Here is a 23,391-nt window from a genome sequence, read left to right on the forward strand (position 1 = left end):
GGCCAGTCAAAACATCGAGCGAACAACCTCCGGCCACAACATGGAGCGCACATCCACCGAACACCACGGACGTCGTCTGACAGGGCTTGGTTTCAGCACCATTCACCTTTCCAGTAACGTCAGCGTCATCCGCAGCGGCCACCTCCGGCCAATCCCGTGTCGGCGGAGAGAGGGCAGAGTGCTGGCCGTGACCCATAGCAGTCGGGGAAACTATGGTAAAATCTGCTATTTTTAGCAGTCTGCTATTTTTAGCAGAAATCTGCTAAAAATGGGTACGCATGTGACGTCATCGTACCCAAATATAGCAGATTTGGGTACGGCCCCATACAAAAGCAGATCTGCACCCTAATTGAAGCAAATGCGCATCAAATGCCTGGCAGATTCATGATGAGAATAGTGCTGAGAGTGATCTCTGCTATTTTTGTTCAGATCCGACTATTTTCAAATTCATTATTTGAAAATAGTCGGATCTGAATCAAAATATCAGAGGACATTCTCAGCACTATTCTAATCATGAATCTGCCAGGCATTTGATGCGCATTTGCTTCAATTAGGGTGCAGATCTGCTTTTGTATGGGGCCGTACCCAAATCTGCTATATTTGGGTACGATGACGTCACATGCGTACCCATTTTTAGCAGATTTCTGCTAAAAATAGCAGACTGCTAAAAATAGCAGATTTTACCATAGTTTCCCCGACTGATAGTGGCGGTGGGCCCCCCTGGCCCACTGCCACGGCGCGCGGACCCGGCCGGCAGCTGACCCGCCCAGCCGACCGCGCCAGGACCGTCCAATATGACCCGGGTGGGCGGTTGAGCCGGGACCGCCCCTCCAGGCACCCGCACGGCGCACCATTAGCACAGGGGCGAGTCGCCAGGCCCAAAACCAGACTACCCCACCACTGGAGGCGGGTAGTGAGTTGCTGGGACCGGTATACCGGACTCTTTTGATCTGACACTGGGCCCGCGTCGACCGCCGATATGCCGCCAATGCCAGTCTGGCCCACGGGACGACTGGGTCGGACACTACTCTCACTGATCGACCAGACACTACACACGGCGGTCAGTCTCTCCTGAGTGGCTCCTCGTACGACATAGCGGGCCTGTGCCGCTGTCTGGCTATGTCAGCGCTGCTGACGCCGGTGGCACAGAAGGGTCTGAGTCAGCACCCACCCCAGCCATGACCAACCCCAAAATCAATGATCAGCAGACGACGAAAAACGCCACGGTTGCAGAATCCCTTCCCTGCGGGGGACGTCATTAACGGTCACGTTTCCATCGAGGTGGCGACATCACAAACTGAAGTGGCGGTCAGTACATCGATACGGATCCTCCAGACAGTGTATTCCAATTAGGTAGAACAAATGAGCACCCAGTGGACTCATAAACACACTTCTTCAACGACAAGTCGCCGCATTAGGACATCGCATTGGTCTACTCAGTCTGACCAGAAACTGCACTACTCTGTTGTATAAACCAAAGACGGCGTGGCGAGCTGCGGGGGTAAAGGTCAGCTGCCTGTTAGTGCCGCGTCATGTCATATTCGAGCGGCCCGGATAGGACACGCCCCCCTCTGGGCCGCGGCTGGGCACGTTCCACTGACTGGGATACGGAGCCCGCACACCACGGAGCGGAGGGTGTGGTGTACGGGCACGGCTGGCGGCACTCAGCTGATTTCTCGTATTAACAAAATGTTGGAATTGCATTTATTCTGCTCAATGAAGTGATTCCGGACCACGTTACGGCCTTGTTTCATGCAATTATGTCGACGAAGTTTGAACATGATATGCTAGTGTGCCAACTGCAGCGAGCACGCCCATTTACTCAGCTGTCCAAGCCGGTGCTTGAGACTGTCCATCATCCAGGTCACAGGATAGGTCATGAAAACGTCGTGCCCTTCGTTGGACGAGACCGTCCAGCCAGACATCGACCCCACCACCGGCGACACGCCCCCTCTGGACAGACGCCACGCCCCATCCGCAGACGCCACCCGCTTCCATAGAACCCGGGCTAGCTGCAGAGCTTGTACCGCGCTGACACCACCCGCGGACCGTATTACACATTCATACGGATGGATCGTGATACAGTGTCGCCAGGCAGACGGGGACGGTGGACGACAGGCTGCACTCCGCCCGCGACCGGTACCGGGAGGACACGCCGACCAGTACTGGGCAGTTACACCGACCAGTTCCCAGAAATCGGTACATCCATCGATAGACGTGTGGAACTTAACATGCAGAATAGCACTCATCGAAACATGGCTATTGGATAGCCTGGTGCGCACTACCCAGAATGGCATTCAGACCACTCAAACTCAATACAGAAATTTAATTTGGTTACGTAACACATCAGCCAAAATAAACAAACTTATCCTCCCGACTTTCGCACTCTTTCCGACAAACAGGAGTCAGTGCGGTCAGCCTGTGCGCCAAAGCGGTGTATAGTCTGTATCGTCGAACGGTGCCTGGGTGTGTGTGTGGGGGGGGGGGGGCTCTGTGTATATAGCTCCACCATCGACGCCTGGTGGCCCAGTGGGGGGCGGCACGGAACAACATCGGCACGCCAGTCACGGACTGATCGGAGTGGCAGCAAATACACCGACCGCACCAATTAGAAGGGGCCGGCAAACAGCACGTGCAGAGATACGAGGGGGTTGCTCCGAGGAGGTTACGGGAAGAGATACCCGTAACACTGATGTCACCGATAAACACGAGAAACAGAATAAGAGTTGGATAATAAATATGAAATTAAATGAGTGAAAATACCCGTTGGTTTCTGTGAAACGATGTAGCTATGCAACAAGTTACAAGGTAATGCTTACAAATCCGCATGAAGCCAAACGGACCTAACGGGTCTCGAGGTCGACCAACGACATGTCCTGGCCATGACCATAGCTGTTATCACCCATACATGGATGACAATGTCACATGGACGACAGCTGCTCCTCTGTCTCGTCGAAACTCAAACACCGACCAGTCATGGGTGTATGACAGACCGGCTGAGCTGCCATGCTCTGCCCGTCTCGCCCTGCCCCAGCTGCGCCGTCTCACCGGCCGCGGCAGGACACGGAGGAGCGCCAAGACACCGGTGACCTTGACATTGGTGACGGCAGGACCCCCTGCGCACACCGCCCGTCCCCTGAAGGTCAGCGGCGCCGTCAGTTGGGGGCGACCAGCAATGAGTGCCGTGGCGCTGCAGCGGAACGGGGTGCGAGTCACGCCGGCTCCAGGGCCCGGCTGACCAGCGCCGGTACTTTTCCACTGACACTCCGCATTTGGCGTGCGTTGGTAGTGTGCGGGGTTCAAGCTGGCTATCGGAGGGTGACCCCTATACCTATTCCAAGCGGCAGGGTGGATCGGTGGCTCCTACAGCACCGATAGCGCAGGAGGGCGGCGAGGGACGCACCTCAGCTCAACCGGGCAGTATCACGTGTCCGGGGCGTGATGAAGCTTAGCTAAGACCGGCCGGCCACTGTCCACAAGCGCCGCTCAGCGCTCCCAAGACAGCACCGAACAAATGGGGATCAGGTAACCAATTTGAAAAAGGCGACCGACGACTAGTCGGATGACGCAAGTAAAAACTTGCACGTTTCCCTCAGGTGCGGGAAAGGTAAGACGCCCGAGAAAAGCTATTTGCCAAACTACCGGAATTGGTTTCAGGTAGCGCGGCGCCTTTCCGAGCCTTTGACGTCACTCTGCGAGAAATCCGATGCACATAGAGCCACGAGAAAATTAGGATACCTTCTTCAGCTCTGCACACAGATATATTCGTTGACGGCAAATAAAATCCCGGGGGCCGAGGGAGACGATGAAGCTCAGTGTTGATGGCGCAGAGCCGTGTTTAGTTAGAAAACTGGAAACCGAACCCATACGGAAGGGCAATCAGCTTCTGTCCGGCGGAGACCGCACTCGCTTTGCTCCACACAACTCAACTAACAAGTCCACAAAGTCAATCTCGGAACTAGTTTACCTCTGAAATGGGTATAACAGAGGCGTCAATGACCTGCGGACTGTCGAGTCTCTGGTGGCAAGGAAAGTCTGAAAACTCTAATAGGTACGCGATGATGTCAACAAGATCACATTCCGTAAAACTTTGTAAATGTCCCCTGAAGTCAGCGCATTGCGTGAATTTCGTACCTAAACGTGTAACGACGATCTAGTGCACTGCTGGTCGCGCCAGTTGCTAGAAACTGTCGGTATCAGTCAACTGGCCCAGCAACGACCCAGACACGACCGTCGCTCACGTCATCTATATTGCAATCACGTCATCTATATTGCAATCGACACTGCCCCATATTGCGATGAAGATGCGATCTCATTACCAATTTATTGCTCGGAGAACAATCACACAGAGTTAGAAGTCGCGTGCGTCTGTACCTTGGCGCGCCGCAGAGCGACTGTGATTGCCATCCCGGCAACGAGTGGTGACCGAACACATATGATGAGAGCTATCCTCGTCACAGACCATCGCGGCTGACGTGTCCCTGTCGCTACGGGCAGAGATGAGAAACAAATGAGTCGGCATCCCCCACCGAACGCGGCGTGCCTAATGTGCGCAGATTTACTTCAATGTCGTGAGAAGGCAAAACAAGTAAGATGCAGGGAGATTTTTGCAGGGAGATTGACACTGATGCAATAATGCAAATTCAGGATAAATGTGCCTGACATGACTACCTCGGCAATAAAAATAGTCACTAAGAAGTATTCCCATGAACACCTTCCAAATATGTAGTTTCGACACCCAAATAACAGATGTCATACATGACATCAGTTTATAGGTATTGCTGTATAAACAATGCATTGCGTTTTTTAAAAAAGAAAAAAACAGCGCAAACGAACAGAACAGCATAGTTGATAAAATCGCCATCGGAACCTCTGACGTGAATAATGATCATCTTATTGAGTTCAGATCCCTACCAATATTCATAAGGTAAACTTCGGAGAGCACTCCGCCCCTCGACACACTCCGGCCGTCGCAGCCTGCGTCGGCCGTGCGGCCGCACTTCCGCCCGGCGGCCCACCCCCATCCGCACCACAGGCCACAGCTGTGAGGTCAACAACCCTGAGTGTCTGCCGTGTACCGCGGCCGCGCGCCCCGCGTCTGTCCCACTCACACCGCACGCGCCCCTCACCAGGCGGAGGGAGGGGTGCAGGCGGCTCGCCAGGCGCGCACAGAATCCAGGACATTCGACTGTGATTGACACATAGCGCCTGGGCGCCAGGACTGACGCAGAACTCTCCCGGGTTCTGAGTCATCTCTACTTCGCACAAGTGTGCCCCATTTCAAACAGAGATTGCTGGAGAATGGAGAGGTCTGTCCCAATGCACGATTAAATCATATCACGATTAATATCATGCACATAATATCATCAGACATCGACTGCTGGCGTAGTCTTCTCCAATGTAAATGTTCACGGGCGTAGGAACGTCATGAAAAGTGGGTGGGCCACCCTGTCAAGGGGCCTCCTTTTCCAGGGGCCTCGTATTTTCAGGGGCCTCCAACTTTTGCCTCGTCCTGCTGGCTGCTTTCAAGTATGACCTCCAAATCTAGCTTCTGAGATCGGGCAGATGTACCTAGGGGCGTAACCGCTTAAGCAAACAGTGCGAAAAGTCCGCACCATTTTTAAACTTATTCCCCCTCCGATTTTTATTAGAATCTATTTGCCGCAAACGGCGCATGACCCCTGAAAACCCTTACACAAATGTCTTCCTCGTTTCCCAGGTGCCCGCATTAGGTTCATAGGCGCCCTCTTTGGCATATAAGTGCCCTATGTATAGTCATCAGAGACATCCCTATATGTCCCACAGTCGCCCCGTTGTCACATACAATGTGCGCTTATCATAGGCGTCTCTCTTTTATGGACACTTGAAGGCGCCTCTCTTTGCCATGCCGGCGCCCCTGTTTCTTATGAATGCACCCCATGGCATTGATCAATTGCAATTTGCAGACCTCTATTGCATGTGGACGCCCATATATGTATTATGTAGGCCTCAGAGGCGCCCCTCTTTCGCATTGAGGCGCCCCTATGGGTTTCATAGGCGCCCCTCTATTGCACGTAGGTGCCCTACTGTCTCAGCACCGCTCCCCTTTGGCATGCAGACGCCCATCTTTCGTACGGAGGAGCCGCTGTGGTTCTTAGAGACGGCATGGTGCTCCCAGACGCAGATGGGGCTCTCGGAGCCGACAGTATGGGACCTTCAGTCGCTGATGGGTGCCCGCCAGATGTGGACCCTCGGAGACGCCGGTATGGGGCCCTCAGAGGTGCCGGTATGTGGCCCTTAGAGACACCGGTGTGGAACCCTCAGATCCTTACAATTGCTGGTGTGGAGCTATGAATGCGCTGGCTTAAATCCCTCAGAGGCTGGTGCATGGACATTAAAGCTCAGTGAGAGCTTGTGTGGTGCCTTCAGTGGCCTTGTGGAGCCGTTAGACATCAACATGGTGCTCTCAGGAGCCAGTGAGTCCTCAAAGTCACCGGTGTGGGGCCTTCAGAGCTCCGAGATACTGGTGTGGGGCCCTCAGAGGTGTCTGTGTGGGTCCTTCAGATGTACAGCCCACCGCTAAAGTAATGTAGGGTTTCACCAATCTCAACGATTGGCTTTGACCGGCGATTGTTTAATGCGGAGTGATCGAAAAGAAAATGTCAATAGCTAAAATTGCAGCTGCAAGGGTGACGATACATATAAGCTACATTCAAAGTTTCATTGTAGTCTGGCTAATTGTTCCTAAGCTTCAGAAGCAGAACATACCCATGACTGAAACCGCACATTACTTCTGCTGTGGACTATACATACCTATAGAGCCTTGAGATGCACAGGTGTGGTGGCCCACAGAGGCGCCGGTGTGGGGGCCCCAGAGCCACCGATATAGGGCGCTAAGAGACACTAGTATGGCCCTCAAAGGCGCCGCTGTGTGGCGCTCATAAACACTGGTGTGGAGCCATCACAGGCGGTTGGAGCCGTTAGAGGCCGTAAAGATGGCTACAAGGAGCCTTCAGAAGCCGGCGTGGCACCCTTATGAGGATAAGCGTGTCTACTTAGGAGCCCTTGAGGTGCTCTCATGAGCTCTGTGGGGCCCTACCGAGCCGAAATATGGCCACGGCCAGTTGCCGCCGCATGGCTCTTCGGACTATCATTCTCAGGGGCCTCATCTGCCTAGTTTGAATAAAAGGGCCTCTCAGACCATCAGTCTCATGGGCCTCCTCTGGCTAGTATAAATAGAAGGGCCTATTAGGCCATCAATCCTAGGACCTCCTCTGGTTAGTATAAATAGAAGAGCCTCTCAGACCATTAATCTCAGGGGGCTCCTGTGGACAGTATAAATAAAAGGGCCTCTCAGACCATCAGTCTCGGGGGCCTCCGCATGGTGGAGCCATCACGCCATCACAGAGCTCCGAGATACTGGTGTGGGGCCCTCAGAGGTGTCTGTGTGGGTCCTTCAGATGTACAGCCCACCGCTAAAGTAATGTAGGCTCTGTGTGGCCTCTCAGTGTGGATCAGAGCCTCTCAGACCATCGGTCTCAGGGGCCTCTTCTGACTAGTGTGGATAGAGAGAGGGCCCTCCCAGACCACCGGTTTCAGGGGCCTCCAGTGGCCAGTTATATGAACAGAAGGGCCTCACAGCCATCAGCCTCGGGGGCCTCTTCTGACTGGTGTGAATATGAGGGCCTCTCATACCATCAGTCTCAGGGGCCTCCTATTCCTAGTGTGAATATAAGGACCTCCCAGGCCGTCAGTCTCAGGGGACTCTTCTGACTGGTGCCGGATTGAGAGACCTCCCAGACCGAAAGTTTTGGGGGTCTCCTGTGGCCAGTATGAATAGAAGGGCCTCTCAGTCCATCAGTCTCATGGGCCTCTTCTGCCTGGTGTGATTATAAGGGCCTCTCAGGTATCAGTCTCAGGGGCCTCCTCTGACTACAGTGTAGATGGATAGGCCTCCCAGACCATCAGTCTCAGGGGCCTCTTCTGACTATTGAGGATAGAGGGGCCTCCTCTGACTAGTGAGGGTAGGGGGCCTCGGCTAGACCGCCAGTGTCAGGGGCCTATTCTGACTAGTGTGGATGGAGGGGCCTCCCAGACCGCCAGTGTCAGGGGCCTCCCCAGACCAGTGTGGATATTGGGGCCTCCTCAGATCCACTAGGGCCTCTCAGGCCATCAGTCTCAGGGGCTTCGACTGACAAGTATGAACAGAGGGCCTCCTTGGATCCATCACAGCCCCTTGGAGTCCGCGCGTGGGGATTCGTGGAACTTATTTTTACCGAGTTTGTTTATTCTGGAAGGTGACGACGTCCTCTCAAATCGAGACGAGGGGCCTCGAGTAAAAAGTGGGTGGGCCAAAACACATGGTTGGCCCCCCCACCTCGAAAAGTGGGTGGGCACTTGCCCACCTGGCCCCCCCTGTTCCTACGCCTATGTAAATGTTAACCGAATTTCGGCCGTCTTCCGCCATTCACAACTACGCAGCAGCATACCAGACATGACGTAACCTCTGACACGATCGGAGCGGACAGGAGGCCACACCCGGCCGGCGCCTCAGACGAAACAGGCTCGTGCCGGTGACAGGCCGCCGCCGTCTCTGGCACGGACCGCCGGGTAGCGCGTGGTTCCGGATGAGGCGGACAACTTCGGAGGCCGGCTGCGGTAGTTATTAGTCAGATAGCGGCTCCCGAAACTCCTACATTCTGCTAGACGCGTCACCACGCTGGAGGGTAGTCGGAGAATCGGTGACTCAAGGACTGCTGCAAAGCGCCGGCACAGTTCTGTTGCGATGGGACTGCAATGCAGCTTTTTCAACAGACCTCGAGCGGGTGCGATAATCCGTTAATGTGGTGCATTGCGATTACAACCAATCAAAGCCGCTGTCATAACCAATAAAAAGAGCGATTGAAACATTCCACTCCTTCCATGTTACATTCAGTCATCAAGGTAAGCCACTTCATTTAGCTGCTCTCTGTCCATAATCGCCTCTCAATAATCGCCCCTTCCCCCATGCCCAGCCGGCTGCGGCAAAAGGCTCGAAGCTCCCCGCGGCGCCGCCGGCGATTATAACGGTGCGTGTGACGAGAGCCGCTCAGTGGGAGCGGATCACCGGGTGACCAGCGGCAGTCGGTCAGCTGTCAGTTCCGCCTGGTAACATCTCCCCGCCCCGTGCGGACACTGCACCAGTACCGGCATCGTCCGCCGGGCCCTATTGATCTGACTCTACCCGCCGCCGGGTGGGGAGGACGCCGGCCGCCGCCCGGGGCGGGCCGGGGCGGGGAATGACCTTGACCGGTGCACATAGCCCTGCGGCGGAAACGGCGGGTCGATGCCAGTCAGACGGTAAGGAATGCGGCTGTCTGCGGCATGAGGAACGTCTGTTAACGTTCGCTCCGAACCCTGCCTCCATCTCCCTAAACTCATCTTTCGGCGCACTTGGGTGCCGACTGCTGATAGAAAAGTACGCAGATAGCAGCCTGCAACGCCGCCGCCACCGGCAGCCCTGGTCCGACCACTCAGCACCACGGCAACATACGCAAACTACAGTACACCGATTGAGCCCTAGACGCATGCACTGCGGCCGACCCAGTCAAATCGACCAAGCTAGTGCAAGCGAGCAAAATAGGACGGGCGGGATTGACAGCCGCCAAGCAGTTTTGGACTTTATCCTATGCAATATGCAGAACTATCCATCTCTAAGCAGGCATCTCAAGTCTCGACACACTTTGGAAGAAGAGAAGAGAAGTGGCACAGAATCACTGCCTCGAAACCAATCATATCAGACCGGCACACTATGTAGGATGCCGTCGTTGGACATGACAACGAAAGAGGGGCACTCAGAGATGATTAAAGTTGCCAGAAGTCTTGCCCAGCGCACTCATCCGACACCGCCCACTATTCCGTCGGTTTCCTGCGTTGCGCCCTACTTCCCACCGTCCGATTCATTCAATTAACAGCCGAGCAAGTCGTCCAAGTAGAACAGCAGCCCCTGCGCGGTGCTCGCTTTAAGTTTCGACCCAGTTTCTCATCCCCAAGGGGACAAGTAAGCAGGGGCGGTGCATGTCGCACACGAGACTCCATCGTCAGATTGGCCGGCTAGCCGGACGGCAACGGTAGGGCGCGACCATCGGCTCCAGCGCCGGCGCCCAGAGGACAGGCTGCCTCCGCGGGCAACCGGATCCAGCGGTGACACATCCTTACGGCGGCACGCCACAACCGGAGCCCAACAAAAAGACAACCCGAGTCGACCCAACCCGACCCGAGCGCACCGCCTGATCCGGGCGTCAAACTCGGATGGGACGACAGAGTCATTCAGTGGGGTCGTGGCTGAAGTGACGACACGGCAGCCCGGCGGCTTACACAGCCTACACAGCCCAGCCTGCAGTGGGCGACACTTCCATATCGGACCGGCATCGACTGTCGAACGGGGCTCAGCTCAGCCCGGCACGCAGACCGTCAAACGGCACTCGGCAACACCGGACGGAGTAGCCCGCTACCCGAGCGAGTTTGAATCAGAACAACATTGAGGGCAAATGACGCAAATGTAGCGAAAAATAATTGCATGGAATGTGTCATCAAAATCGATTATAGTCATAGGTGAGAACTGAGAAGGCGTCTTCGGCGAAACGGCAACCAGCAAACGGTGACCACATGGTTATAAGGCTGATACAGAGGTCAAAGTTAAAAACAGGGCGCGCTGACCCGTGCCTCCAGCCGATAAGGGATGAGAGTGGGTAGTGGTCAGCACAGACCACCGCTCCCAGCCGCACTAGAGCTCTGAAGCCCTGGATAGAGAGCTGCCGAAGCCGTACCTCGTCTGGTGCTACCTGGGAGCTGAGGCTGTGCACCGGGCCCGGCCGGACCGGAACGGAAAGGTGGTCGGCGGACGGCGACTGACCGGCGCGGGTGTGTGTGGGGGGGGGGGGAGGGGAGCAAAAGGTCCAGACACGTCTGGAGCGTACGATTCCCTCTTCCGGAGCCCGGCGGGGCCGGCGCCAGGTCCCAGGCCCCCTGGGGTTCGGTGACCGCCGGCGCATCAGAGGGGCCGGACCGGCCGAGAAGGCGGGGGTGGGGGGGGGGGGACAGACGCGGTGCCCGACCCCCGGGGAGACGACCGATGGCCCTCCTCGGATCGATACAGGGAAGGGTCGGGTCAGGGGTGTTTGCCAGACGCGCCGGTCCCGTCCCCGGCCAGTGGGACCCTATCATCCCAGCTGAATGGTGTGAGACCAGTCCCAGAGCTGGGTCAGTCAGTCATCTGCTGATTGCTTCTGACACTAGAAGAATTGGGGGAAAAGTAGCATTTTTATGGACATTTGAATATACCTACTTCTCTAATCTCTACCTTACCTAACCTGACATCTAATATAAAAGGGCCGGTAAACTGAACTTGGAAAATGAGAGGTTAAGGGTAACAACAGATTATCTAAAACAGAGAAATCTAAATGTGTGGTTACCTTTGTAACAATCCACTATTTCTAAATTTATGAATAGAAAAATGTTCATTTTGCTACAGATAACAGAAAATTACGTGAGGATCATATTTTTCATGACAATCACATTTGCCAAATTAAAAAAAGCAGGTATACCTAGATATGCCTTATACCTCTACAAGTAAAATACTACAAAGGTCCCACCGGGCAATGCCAACTCAGAACATCGTTAACTAACGTACTCTGTGGGACAATGTCAATGACTTTCATCTGACTAGACCATAGAAGTCTCAACTCAAGGAGTTAAAAAGGCCTACAGATGTGCCCACATCTGACAACTATAGCAAGGAAAAGAAGAGTTTTACCTGCAAATTCCTCTTGTTGTGGTAATAATCAGTGGGCAATGATGGGGCAAACCAGAACGCTGATTCCATCCAATACCCTATGAACTGTATGCTTCAGAGTAGTAATACTATATTGAAATTCTTCAAAATAAAAATGTGTATCACTTTGGGAAACATGGAGCAGAAAACCAGCCTGCCTACCTTGACCTATGAAGCTCTGCAGCAATAAGCATTGTGACAACAATCACATACCATACCAACTGTACACTTCCCTCGTCTTTTCCATTGAGATAGCTCCTAATGGCAGTAGAACATCAAGCAGGCTCTGTCATCATCAGAGGGGTGTTCACGGGCACCGCACACTGATGCGTGCGGTGTGTGCTGTGTTTGCAGCAGGCATGGGGGTAGGGGATGGGACGATGGGTAGGCGGTTTTGACGTCACGGCTGCATGCGGTTGACAGTCCGCTGTGGCCAGTCCCGACCGGCCACAGCAGTCGGGGAAACTATGGTAAAATCTGCTATTTTTAGCAGTCTGCTATTTTTAGCAGAAATCTGCTAAAAATGGGTACGCATGTGACGTCATCGTACCCAAATATAGCAGATTTGGGTACGGCCCCATACAAAAGCAGATCTGCACCCTAATTGAAGCAAATGCGCATCAAATGCCTGGCAGATTCATGATTAGAATAGTGCTGAGAATGTCCTCTGATATTTTGATTCAGATCCGACTATTTTCAAATAATGAATTTGAAAATAGTCGGATCTGAACAAAAATAGCAGAGATCACTCTCAGCACTATTCTCATCATGAATCTGCCAGGCATTTGATGCGCATTTGCTTCAATTAGGGTGCAGATCTGCTTTTGTATGGGGCCGTACCCAAATCTGCTATATTTGGGTACGATGACGTCACATGCGTACCCATTTTTAGCAGATTTCTGCTAAAAATAGCAGACTGCTAAAAATAGCAGATTTTACCATAGTTTCACCGACTGACAGCGATCGCTGTGTGCAGTATCAGAAGGCTGATGTAGGGACACAGTGGGCGGAGCTTGGAGGCTGAGTGCGATCTGACCACACACAGGGCCCGTGAACAGCCCTCAGATCAAATCACTGGCAGCCAGGTCACATTCTCGGCGGCAGCTGGTTTCATTTTCATTTTCATGCCGATAAAACCTGAAAGCAGCTTACCTCAGCATGTCCTGGTAGTTGATGAACACCCATCCTTTTCAATGACTCTGAAAGATCTTGTACGTCAATCCTTCCATCGCCATTAGCATCGAGTTGCTTGAAAAGCTTTTCGAGCCTTTTTTCATCCTCCTCACTCAGCTCATGCAAGTAATGAGGAAAATGAGAACCGTTTTCAATAGCTGAAGCTTCTTTCTTCATCTAGATAGTACTTCTATAAATCAAAGCTAAATTTATTTCCTTCAATATGAATTATTCATACACTTTTTCAAACCACAAGCTAATTTCCAACCGATCCTACAGCCTGAGATACCGGAACGACTCAAATCAACGGCAGAGAGCACCCGTAGAGAAATTCGCCACAATACTGTCTCTAGCGCCAGATATGTCGCCATTTGACTGTTCCGGAAATCAAGGATGTAGTAAATCAAACCTTAAACCACTGGAAAAAGAGAATTGAAATGGACCTCATATGGCAATAAGTAAATCTATCTTCCTATGTAGTCATATCTTTTAGGAATATATACAAATAAGGCCTGTGGTGGCATCTTCAGTCGCTAATTGCTATTAATTAGTCATTTTTGGCTAAGGCCTCGAATGTTAGATACGAGTTCATATCTCACTGGGTGCATTCATTAGGACAACTTGCCAAAATGTCCGTTTCTATTTCCGTGCATGCTTTTGAGGAATGCAATTATCTCATTTACAATTGGACCATGAGCCCGTAAATACAGTATCTCTCCCTCTCCCTCCCTCTCCCTCTCCCTCTCCCTCTCCCTCTCCCTCTCTCTCTCTCTCTCTCTCTCTCTCTCTCTCTCTCTCTCTCTCTCTCTCTCTCTCTCTCTCTCTCTCTCTCTCTCTCTCTCTCTCTCTCTCTCTCTCTCTCTCTCTCTCTCTCTCTCTCTCGCGCAATGGGCTCCTGTCAACTGACTGACCCTGTGACATTGTCGGGACCTCAATGGAGCTTAGCGAGGAGAAATCATGCCTACCTATTGGCCAATTTTGAAGCAATTCCTCCTTTTGTGGAGGAGGCATACCTACTGGCCTGTTTTAGAGTACGTCCCCTCTTTTCGAGCATCTAACATTTAGAGCTAATGTCCTAAATAGCCCATCCCCTGAATCGTCACTAAGCCATACCACGTCAGCTGTGTACAACGTGCGTCTAAGTCATTGTTCACATTCCAAGTGTCACCCTGCGCGCAATCGTGAGTACCTAGTGAGCCGGAAACTGAGCAGTGTGTGAACCGAGGACCAAGGCTATGTCCCAGGGCCTAGACGGCGTGTCCGCCGGCGGCACTGTGGACGGCCAAGAGAGGCTCAGGACTCACTATGAATCGATAAATCCAGTGTGATACGCAGTTGTGCACACTTGACGAGGTCCCACGAGGAACGACGTGATGAAACGACTAGGAACTAACTGACTTTTGAGGAGTAATGAACCGCGGAAGAGTTGCTGATAAGCTCACTTGAAGGTTCATTAGGTTGGTTGATGGCTATCCGTTATTACAATCAGGCGTTTGATTAAGGTTAACATTGCATGTGTAACTTTTAAAAGTGCCGATAACTCATCAACTTGCAGCAAGGCTCACCTAAGCATACATGACCCAAACCTCATCACAAAAAGCAATAGGGAGACGAAAACATTTATCAAAGACGATATCCACACAACGCATCTCTGCATACTAACTGACTTCGCGTTCAGCAAACTGAGGCGACGAGCGGGTGACTTCCCGGCTCCAGCGGCACAACTACGGCATTATTGCAGCGCGTGCCTGGCTCACACTAGTAGCCGCCCCGGCACCGGCCAGCACGGGTCGGCTCCCGCCGCACGCAGTGGCGGCTCGGAGCGGTAACCGGCGTCGGGCCGGGCCGGGCCGGTCGGTCGGCCGAGCGGGCCGGCGGCACTGTATAGATGTCGCCGTCAGCCCGACTGGCCCGGGGGTCACACCACAGCGCGGCCACCCTCGTGGCTGGTCACACCACAGCGCGGCCACCCTCGTGTTTGGTCACGGCCTCCTTCATCCGCGCGAACCAGGGCCCGATCTTGGTGTGTTGCAGCAGCTCCTGGAAGGCGTCGCAGCCCTCTGCCGGCACACAGACACACAAACACACACAGTGAGAGGCGCCGACTGCGACCGACGCGTGACTCGTCTCCCGGTCTCGGACTCATTAGCTGCGGACTGACGTAGTTCGCAGGCCGGCGACAGGAGCGCTGAACGCTGCTCCGCCTGCGACCGCCCCAGTTGATTGAGCTAATCAAATTAACGACAAGCAAGAACTGTAAGGATGAGCGTTGCCAACGGCGTTAGTGGTCGAATAGGGGAAATATACAGAACATTTATGATCATATGTAACGTCTATATCACGTTCAGGACACATGGGCTTCAATAACAGCGTTCGACAAATAATGAGTGCACTTTTGTATTCAAATAAATATCTTGTGACCACGTACGCATCATGTGTGGAAAATTTTAGGCAAATTAAGTCTAAAAAAGTCTTCGCAAAAGTCTTTGTTCAATATATCTTAGATAATCTAACACGTCTAACACATTTTATCCTAGAATCGGTAGCATAGAACCATCGGGAATTTCAATGATGATCAGATACATTAAATCGATGCATTAAATGATTAGAATTCATTCGGAACCCTGAATGATTCGATACAATCCATTTTGGGGTAATGATACGATTGCTGAGGAAGGAAGATATAAGAAAGACACCGAAAGCATCAACGATAATACGGACTCTGCAGATAAAATCCATTTAAACCTTGTTCGTTATTCCAAAGTCCACACAATCTTAGCTTTCATTAGCTTGACATTCTCTTGGAACAGACAAGGCGTTTTGTGCGTATTAAGGACAAAGCTCTCAAGTATTTCATTAATTTTGAAATTCAAATGCTGCAGGCAGGTTCAATTATGTATATGGACAAGTTTGCCAGTCCGACTTGGCGAATTCGGATAAACAGGGAGCTGAACATAAAAGCAATGCGGAGCCGCCTAGACGGATACTGCACTCACATAAATTACCTCATCCGTGCCTTTTTTCATTTTGTAATATGCATGACACAAAGGACATTCGGAGTTAGGTTAATCCCGTTCGCGCATAAAATGAGTGTGGAGGTAGCGACATCCGTGCCCTCCTACTCAAATGGCTCTCCACTGACGCTCGGAGCCGTGTGCTGGGGAAAACCGAGCCGGACCCACCGCGTTCGAGTCATTAATATCGACACCGACACCACTGAGCAGCGATTGAGCCGGATGCGGGGACTCAAACTGTATTTGCACACACACCACGAGCCAAACTGGGATTAGTTGGGATTAGCGCTGGTTCATTCAAAGATACCTACGCTGTGCGCGTCGCCCGATGAGCACCAACGAAAACATTGTCCTCTGAAAAGCCCTTTGTTCAGTGTGATGGTCAAGCTGTTTGTCGCCTGAGATGACAGTAGTAAAGCAAGAACACCACCATAAGATAGCTCGCATCAAAACCGATTATGATTTTTTTTTTTTAGTTACCCAAGCCATCAAGCATATCAATAGCGGGCCATTGCAATTATGCAAATTGCAAAAACTCGGGGAAATATACCGAGCTCATAAGTGATGTTGCAATTCCTGCTGGAAACAAGCCACCGGGAACCGGATGGTAACCGGTGGGGGCGAGGGGCTCGAGGGACTTGAGCCGTCTCCCTATTTTCATCGAAGCAAGAGAAACATTCGTAAATTGTAGCTAGTGAGCAACCTAAAACGGCATAGAATGAGTTCAGTTTTAGCATTCGTTAAAAAGTCGTGAGCTGCGGGGCTCGACGCTCCCCTACCTTTACCCGCGCCACAGCGATAGCCCGATCGTAGCACGGCAATCATGACCCCTCATCCGCAGGCCTCCTTCGGTCGCCTTTGTCGAATTGCCTTCAAATCAAACTGTTGTTGGTTTCGAAGGTTTTGAGCGCCGTTGCTGGACGTTTGCATGGTAAAAGCTAAAGATTCTACACTTTGTCATTTGGAACACCATGGCATATCGCCCACAAATGCAGATGTAATGTCACATCATATACACTTACGTTAATTTCCGGCGTCGGAATAAAATAAAAACCTTGAAAAAGAAACAAATAGCGCTGCAAAACTACACCGAAGCTCACACGGGTAACTATCAGACAAACTGTTCAAAAACAAACACACTGAGCCAGAGAAACCACCACTAAGATGCAATGCCAACCGGAACTTGTCCTGAGCGACCGGCGCGAGCAGTCAAAATGCAGACCTAAAATAGCCAATTCGCTCGGCATTGCCACTTCTCAGAACTGCAATACTACAGAAAAGGTGACTTTCTCATCATTCATCGGTCACACGACCACGGCCGAAAACGTACGTGCGACCGGAATTTATTTCACCGGCGACCTTTACCGCTCTCCCAACACACTGACGGGGCATCCCAGGTCGGTGGTGGGCGCAGAGAGCCGGTCACACGACCAGCAGACTCCGATAAAACGGTACGGCACATCGGACCAGTGTCCCCCGGGACGGCTCCGAGCGACCGCCGCCCGCGCGCGCTTGGGTAACATCTCGGCGGCAGGCTGCGGCGCGGCCGTGCATACCAACGCCTCCCGTCCTGCAACGCTGACACACGGACAGACAGCGGAGGCACGCTCCCCAGGTGGAACTGCCGCGGATCGATGGCGGTATCCGCCGGAAGGACCGCTCAGATCCGGCCGGATAGACCGTTCGGTGACGGCGGCGAACGGCAGCAGCGCGCTCGGCAATACCCAGTAATGCAGTACCCATTGTAGCGGCCCGGCCACGACCAGGTACTTGAATGTCACTGACGGCGGAACCCGGTCTCTGGGGATTGCCGCCGCCGACCGGTGACGTCACATGCTCTCAGGACGGTGTGACGTCACACACCAAGGACGACGAGACGGTACTGCTGAGGCGGTGCCGGTCGGTCGATAAATCAGGCGCGTGAATACTTCATGTCATCCGCTGCAAATTGGAGTCAAGAACTTCCGAACGCGATAGTCGGGCGACCGGATACTACACGGATGGGGCTCTTCTCTAATTTTGCTCTGAAATGTAATGTCCCAGCTGAGCCCAAAGTATGACAGAGCACAATTTTTACCAAGAGTACCATAGTTGCATTCGAATCACGCTAAATGCCTAGTACAATTATAATTGTACAATTAAACTGGAACGGAAACTTGACCATCACTACGTATTAAAATCGGAACCTTTCAGTTTTTTTTTTAAATAAAAACTGCCAAGCTGTTGCCAAAAAAAGCTTATTCGTCGTTCGCTTGTAAAGTGATACCACCTTTTGCAAAACCTTAAACGATAGGTGTTAATCATCCTGGCTAAGGTTTCGCGGTGCACTAATAATTATGGCTTGACGTTAATCCGAATAGCAGAAAACTTTCGACTACGCTCTTAATGTGTTCCCGCAACTGATTGCATGTGCTAAGCGCAGCGAATGGCAGTATTTTTCAATAAGCTATGTGCTTCACTGGTTTACTCGTTACTACACTTGACTTGAAATGGAAAATGTCTACATATTTCAATAACTATGCGGCAAAGACAATCAGCGTTTTACAAATGTACCTTCCCGTGAAATGTAATTCAATCACCCAGCATCATTTCCCGGAGTTTGTTCACATTGCATTAGTGGATGGAAAACGCATACCGTTGTACTTATGTGTGGAGTTGACGAGCTCACATCCATTCCAGAAATTCTCATCTGCGCTGCGTGGCGCGAAACACCTGCGGGTGGTAGTTTGCTACGCCCACGCAGCGTAACAGCAACGCAATCTGCTAAGGCTTCGTTGGGTGGTGTTCATAAACGCCTGCTGGCTCTTTTGAGTTGTTCGTACTCTTTTACTCTGCCACACATCACACATGTATGTTGTATTTTATCTAGTGCCTACTTCATCATTTTGTGTTTTATGCAGTGCATGTTATGTGTTATCACTTTACATTGCCTGAAATGCCGCACGCTAATTTAGTGGATGCAAGCTGAAATGTGTGACTGATTGAAATATTGATTGTTGTACGCAAAGTTCAAGTCAATTAGGAGGGAGAATGCAATAGGGTTGATTGAATTTAATAAGAGAAGTGGCAATTTGCCAGTCCTCCTCCTCACACACCCAGTATTACCACTCAAAGATTGTCCACCCGTTGCCGTGTTTACGACGCCAGGTGCCAGTCGAGTACGTGCCCCTGTCCTGCGCTCGCTCTTTTCTCACCGATGCTGGAGAGGACGCCGTAGACGGAGACGTCGGCCACATTGGGCCGCTCGCCACCCAGGAACGGCGTGCCCCGATGGCGCAGCTCTCGGGTCCACGTGTCGCACGCCTCGTACAGCGACTCGCGTACGTCAGACTTGAGGTTGTGTCTGCCGGCGCGCACAGAAGCCAGGTGAAAATACACACAAAACGAGCTCATACAAAGCGGCGGCGGTGCTCATATCGGCCTCCCTCGCCGATGTGTCGCGCTGTGGCAGCGTTCGTTAGCGACCTGACGTAGTAGCGGTGACGCTGCTTTCACATGCGTCACACATGGACAGAAGAGGGATCACGCCGCCCGGCCGTGACACTGTACGACTCTATGGGGAGGCGAGCTGCGTGACACTCGCGTTGCTGTGCACACTACACGGCCCCACACCTCGCCAGCAGTGAAACACACGTGACCACACGGCACACGGTGCTGACAGCCCTCTGAAACATTGACGTCACGCACAATAAACACAAAAATTTAGCCAACGTGATACTCGATCAGATGCCATTTGCAGGTGCGATACTCATCCCACCGAGCGGCCGCCCCCGTGCGTGTGCCCCAGCGCCGGTTATCAACCTTCTGTTTTCCTAGGAGGCCAATATTGAAACACATATAAAAACAAAATGAGGCAGAAGCCACACCCGGACGCGGGATCCTGTTGACTACGCGGTAAGCGCCGCCGCCCCGCCCGTGTTGCCGGGCCGGCTCTGGGCAGACGAGCAACACTCGATCACGTATGCGTCGACCGTCTGATCAATGCTGTCCAATGCATGACTTCAGGGAGCCGTCAAATACCTGGGGGCATTGGTGACTGGCCCAGAGACCAGAGCTTCCCCGCAGCCAGACCGACCGGCCAGTACGCGGCATTACGTAACGGAAATGAGCTCTGCTGCGGGGGAGGCGATTCATTGCACGGCACACACAGCTACGCTACAAGAAACCCGCAATAATGCGCCCGAACACACACAGAGCAGCCGTGAGAGGCGACGAAATACATACAGTTCATACGAAACACCCACGATCCGTAAAAACATGTCATTCGTCTCCATAACATGGCAACATCACAAAAGGGAGTAAGGGAGGAAAAATAACGGAAACACGCAAATATAATGAAAATCAAAATAAAGCTATGTGTATTGCAGAGCAGCAGATTGCAGCTATGCATATTATAGAAAGATATGTAGATCCCACCCCACCTTGCGTCTCGACTGTCGACAGCACCCACCTGCGTTTGAGGATCTTGCCGATGCCGTACATGGCGGCGGCGCCCACGTAGATGACCAGCAGGCGCTCCCAGTTGGAGAAGAGCCGCTCCCAGTCGCCGGTCTCGGAGAACCAGCGGAACGCCTGCAGCGCCTCAGAGGGCGTCCGGTACACGTTGGGGGACAGCGTGTGCACCAGCACGTCGTCGGCCCAGCGGCGCCAGGCGCGCTCCGCCCTGCAGCGCGGAGGGCAGGCCGCAGAGGTCAGGTCACAGCTCAGTGATTGGGTCAGGGAGCGGGTCGAGAGTTGGGTGGAGATAGGACAGGCAGGGAAGGCGAATTCAGACTAGGCACCAGAGGCCGATTCCATAAAGTTTGGTAGTATTTTACATCAAGGTGCATTTTACGCCCTCTTGAAGTGGAAGGTTTCAGCGTGTTCTGAGGGTGTGTTATACGCCGGATGTATGTTTTCGTTCGCTTTTTGTTATGTTTCATAACATCCACATTTTGTTTATAAAACCGTTCGGCGTAAATTGCAACCAAATGTGTAGAATACTGCGGTAGTTGCATGTTACGTCCTTTCATGAAATCAGCCGCAAGCGGAACACAGAAAATTACGCTTGTTCTGACTATGACATGTGCAGAATTGGTCATTACTGCGATAATCCTGTTCACCAGAACGCCTAATATCGTAAACATACATTGCCAGAACACGATTTCTTGTTAGCGCACCACAGAGGGAGATCAGTATTCTATCATAGCCAGAAGACTGCTTCCTGTAAACGCATCGCGCAGGGAGGTCAATATTCTATTTAGTGGATGTAAGAGAGACACTGCGCAGCTGGGGCTATTTAGATGCAGAGCGATTCCTGCTTGCTGCGCAGCATTCACGCTATATTGACGGTCAAAGTGCCGCAGCTATCCGCTATCAAGTCGGGCGCCTATGCATGAAATCGCCTACTGATCAGCGTTGCCTTATGACGCGTCGCACCATACAGCGGCTCTCGGCAGGGCCGGCGGTCCGGTCCGGTCCGGTCCGGCGCGGTCCTTTACGGCAATATCGCCGGCCATGACGTAACGGAGGCAGGTCCCTCCGCGGCGCGGCGCCCGCTCAGGGCACGCAGTCGCTGCATCACGGCACCGCGGCCGCCGGCGGGCCTATTGACACCGCCGCCAATAATGACCTTACGTCATGTGAGCGATTGGCGTTATTTTTGGGCGGAGCCGCGGCCGCCGCGGCCTGGTGCGCCATTCGTGGCCCCAGTGTCAACAGCAGCGGGCGCGCCTCATCCGCGCTGTGTGCACTGCAGATACGCGCGGTCCTCGGCCGCGCCGACCGGACACACACCAGAAAAGTCCCGCGCCGCGCCGAAACACGGTCCATCTAACGAGGGGGGGGGGGCGGAGGATGGGGCTCTGCCGCGGCCCCCACACCTGACGCGGGGCGGGGGATAATTTAAGGACAACGGCCGATGGCCGAACCGATACTACATTCACATGCAGGCGATCCTACCTACCTTCCTCTATTTTCAGCCTTACAGAACAAATTGAGATTCCCCGTAACCTGAGGGTGCTTTATTCTTTAACAGTGGCTAAGGTTAATGAAGGTGCACTGAAGCCCAGGGGATTTTCGAATCACAAACTAATTATTGGAGAATGGTGCCAATCAAGGGCGCGAAACAGAGTTTCAGCTTAGAGAGGACGACGAAAGGCGATATAGTTTAAACACAATTGTGAGCCGACTGTTGTCCAGGGTGTGAGCCCAGAATACTACATAAGCATGCTTACGTAAAGGTTCCAGAAGTTTGGTGTTTGGTTCAATAAATGGCCAAAACTTCGCAATGAGATCAGGTAAGTACAGTGCAAGGTATTGTCTAATCAGAGGAATTGCAGGATTGCGAACAATCACGACAAACAGGTGAGGAAACACAAATAAATATATTAGAAATCAGTTCGGAGAAGTTCACAAGACATCCGGACACAATACCAAAGCCATTTGCTGTTCCGAAACTACATGGAGAGTGGCACGGATGCCCACAAACACTTGGCACTCGGATGGTAGAGACAAAGGCCTCTATTTACACACTCAACTCCTCGTCTCGGTCACCCAAGGACGCGCGCACAACGATCGCATCGCACGTTCCGGGCAAGCTGAGCTACCATTTCTGCACTCAGCGATGGTCACACGCTGGTCCGTTCTCAGGATTGTGTAGCACGGGATGAAAACAAACCGCTCATAATAGCGCATCGGGCGCAGAGTACATCTGACCGGCGCGTGATACAAGTAAACAGCGACAGCCGTATGACGGCCGTTCACCCGGAGAGCAGCACAAAGTGCTCCTGGAACACCGCGCAGTTGGTGCCACAGCGGGCGATGCACATCAGAGGACGCTGTGATGAGCACGAACCAGTCCCCGGCAGGACGCCGTGCGTCACCGCGGCGCCCTTCACGCTCAAAGGGAGCGCGAATAAAATAGCGCTTCTCAGACCGGCAGATTATTAGAAAACTTGATAACGATAACTCCGGAGGACACCACAAAGGTGATATTTATTTATGAAAAACTTATAATGCGCAGATGAGCCGAGGGAAATATACTAACCGAATTGAAAACCCGCGCTCTAATTATACGCATCAGTCAGTTTCTCTGGCGCGGCACGTGTGCACGTTGGGCGGTGTACCGGCGACCGCAGTCGTCGCTCAAAGTAATCGGCTCCCGGGGGCGGACGGGTGCCGGTAATTGGCGACAATGGCACATCTCGCGCCATTAGCGCGCGCCCCAGCGGCCGGCACGCCCGTCCGGGGGCGACAGCCGCCCGTTGCATCAGGGACCATTACTGAAATCGGCCGCCTCCCGGCTCGGCGCCGTCCGTGGCGAAAACGTCGCCAGACCAGTTCCGGCCGCTTCCGGCACTCGTTCGACGGCGGGGCGGGTGGGGTAAGTGCCGGCGCGCCGCGGCGCCCGGAGCGCGAGCAGAGCTTGTCGGG

General features: G+C 52.8%; 2 protein-coding genes across 4 annotated transcripts in view; both read right to left on the bottom strand.

The window, feature by feature from the left end:
- Positions 1–13,440, bottom strand: part of LOC122378325 (calcium-binding mitochondrial carrier protein SCaMC-1-B-like) — a 31,166-nt gene extending 17,726 nt beyond the window's left edge. The window contains exon 1 of one of the 2 annotated variants that reach the window (XM_043359277.1): positions 12,944–13,440. In XM_043359277.1, coding sequence (XP_043215212.1) covers positions 12,944–13,141 — 198 coding nt within the window. In that variant the 5' untranslated portion in view covers positions 13,142–13,440. The remainder of the gene's footprint in view (positions 1–12,943) is intronic. The other variant, XM_043359276.1, reaches the window with a different exon arrangement.
- Positions 13,441–14,567: 1,127 nt separating this feature from the next.
- LOC122378326 (prostaglandin E synthase 2-like) overlaps positions 14,568–23,391 on the bottom strand; it is a 31,163-nt gene continuing 22,339 nt past the window's right edge. The window contains exons 4-7 of one of the 2 annotated variants that reach the window (XM_043359279.1): positions 20,429–20,641; positions 19,173–19,321; positions 14,943–15,024; positions 14,568–14,910 (exon numbers count right to left, since the gene is read on the bottom strand). In XM_043359279.1, the coding sequence (XP_043215214.1) occupies positions 14,883–14,910; positions 14,943–15,024; positions 19,173–19,321; positions 20,429–20,641 (472 nt within the window). In that variant the 3' untranslated portion in view covers positions 14,568–14,882. Of the gene's footprint in view, positions 15,025–19,172; positions 19,322–20,428; positions 20,642–23,391 lie in introns of both variants that reach the window. The other variant, XM_043359278.1, reaches the window with a different exon arrangement.

The sequence above is a fragment of the Amphibalanus amphitrite genome, unplaced genomic scaffold (assembly GCF_019059575.1).
Source record: "Amphibalanus amphitrite isolate SeventyFive unplaced genomic scaffold, NRLGWU_Aamphi_draft 000057F_arrow, whole genome shotgun sequence".
Lineage (NCBI taxonomy): Eukaryota > Metazoa > Arthropoda > Thecostraca > Balanomorpha > Balanidae > Amphibalanus > Amphibalanus amphitrite.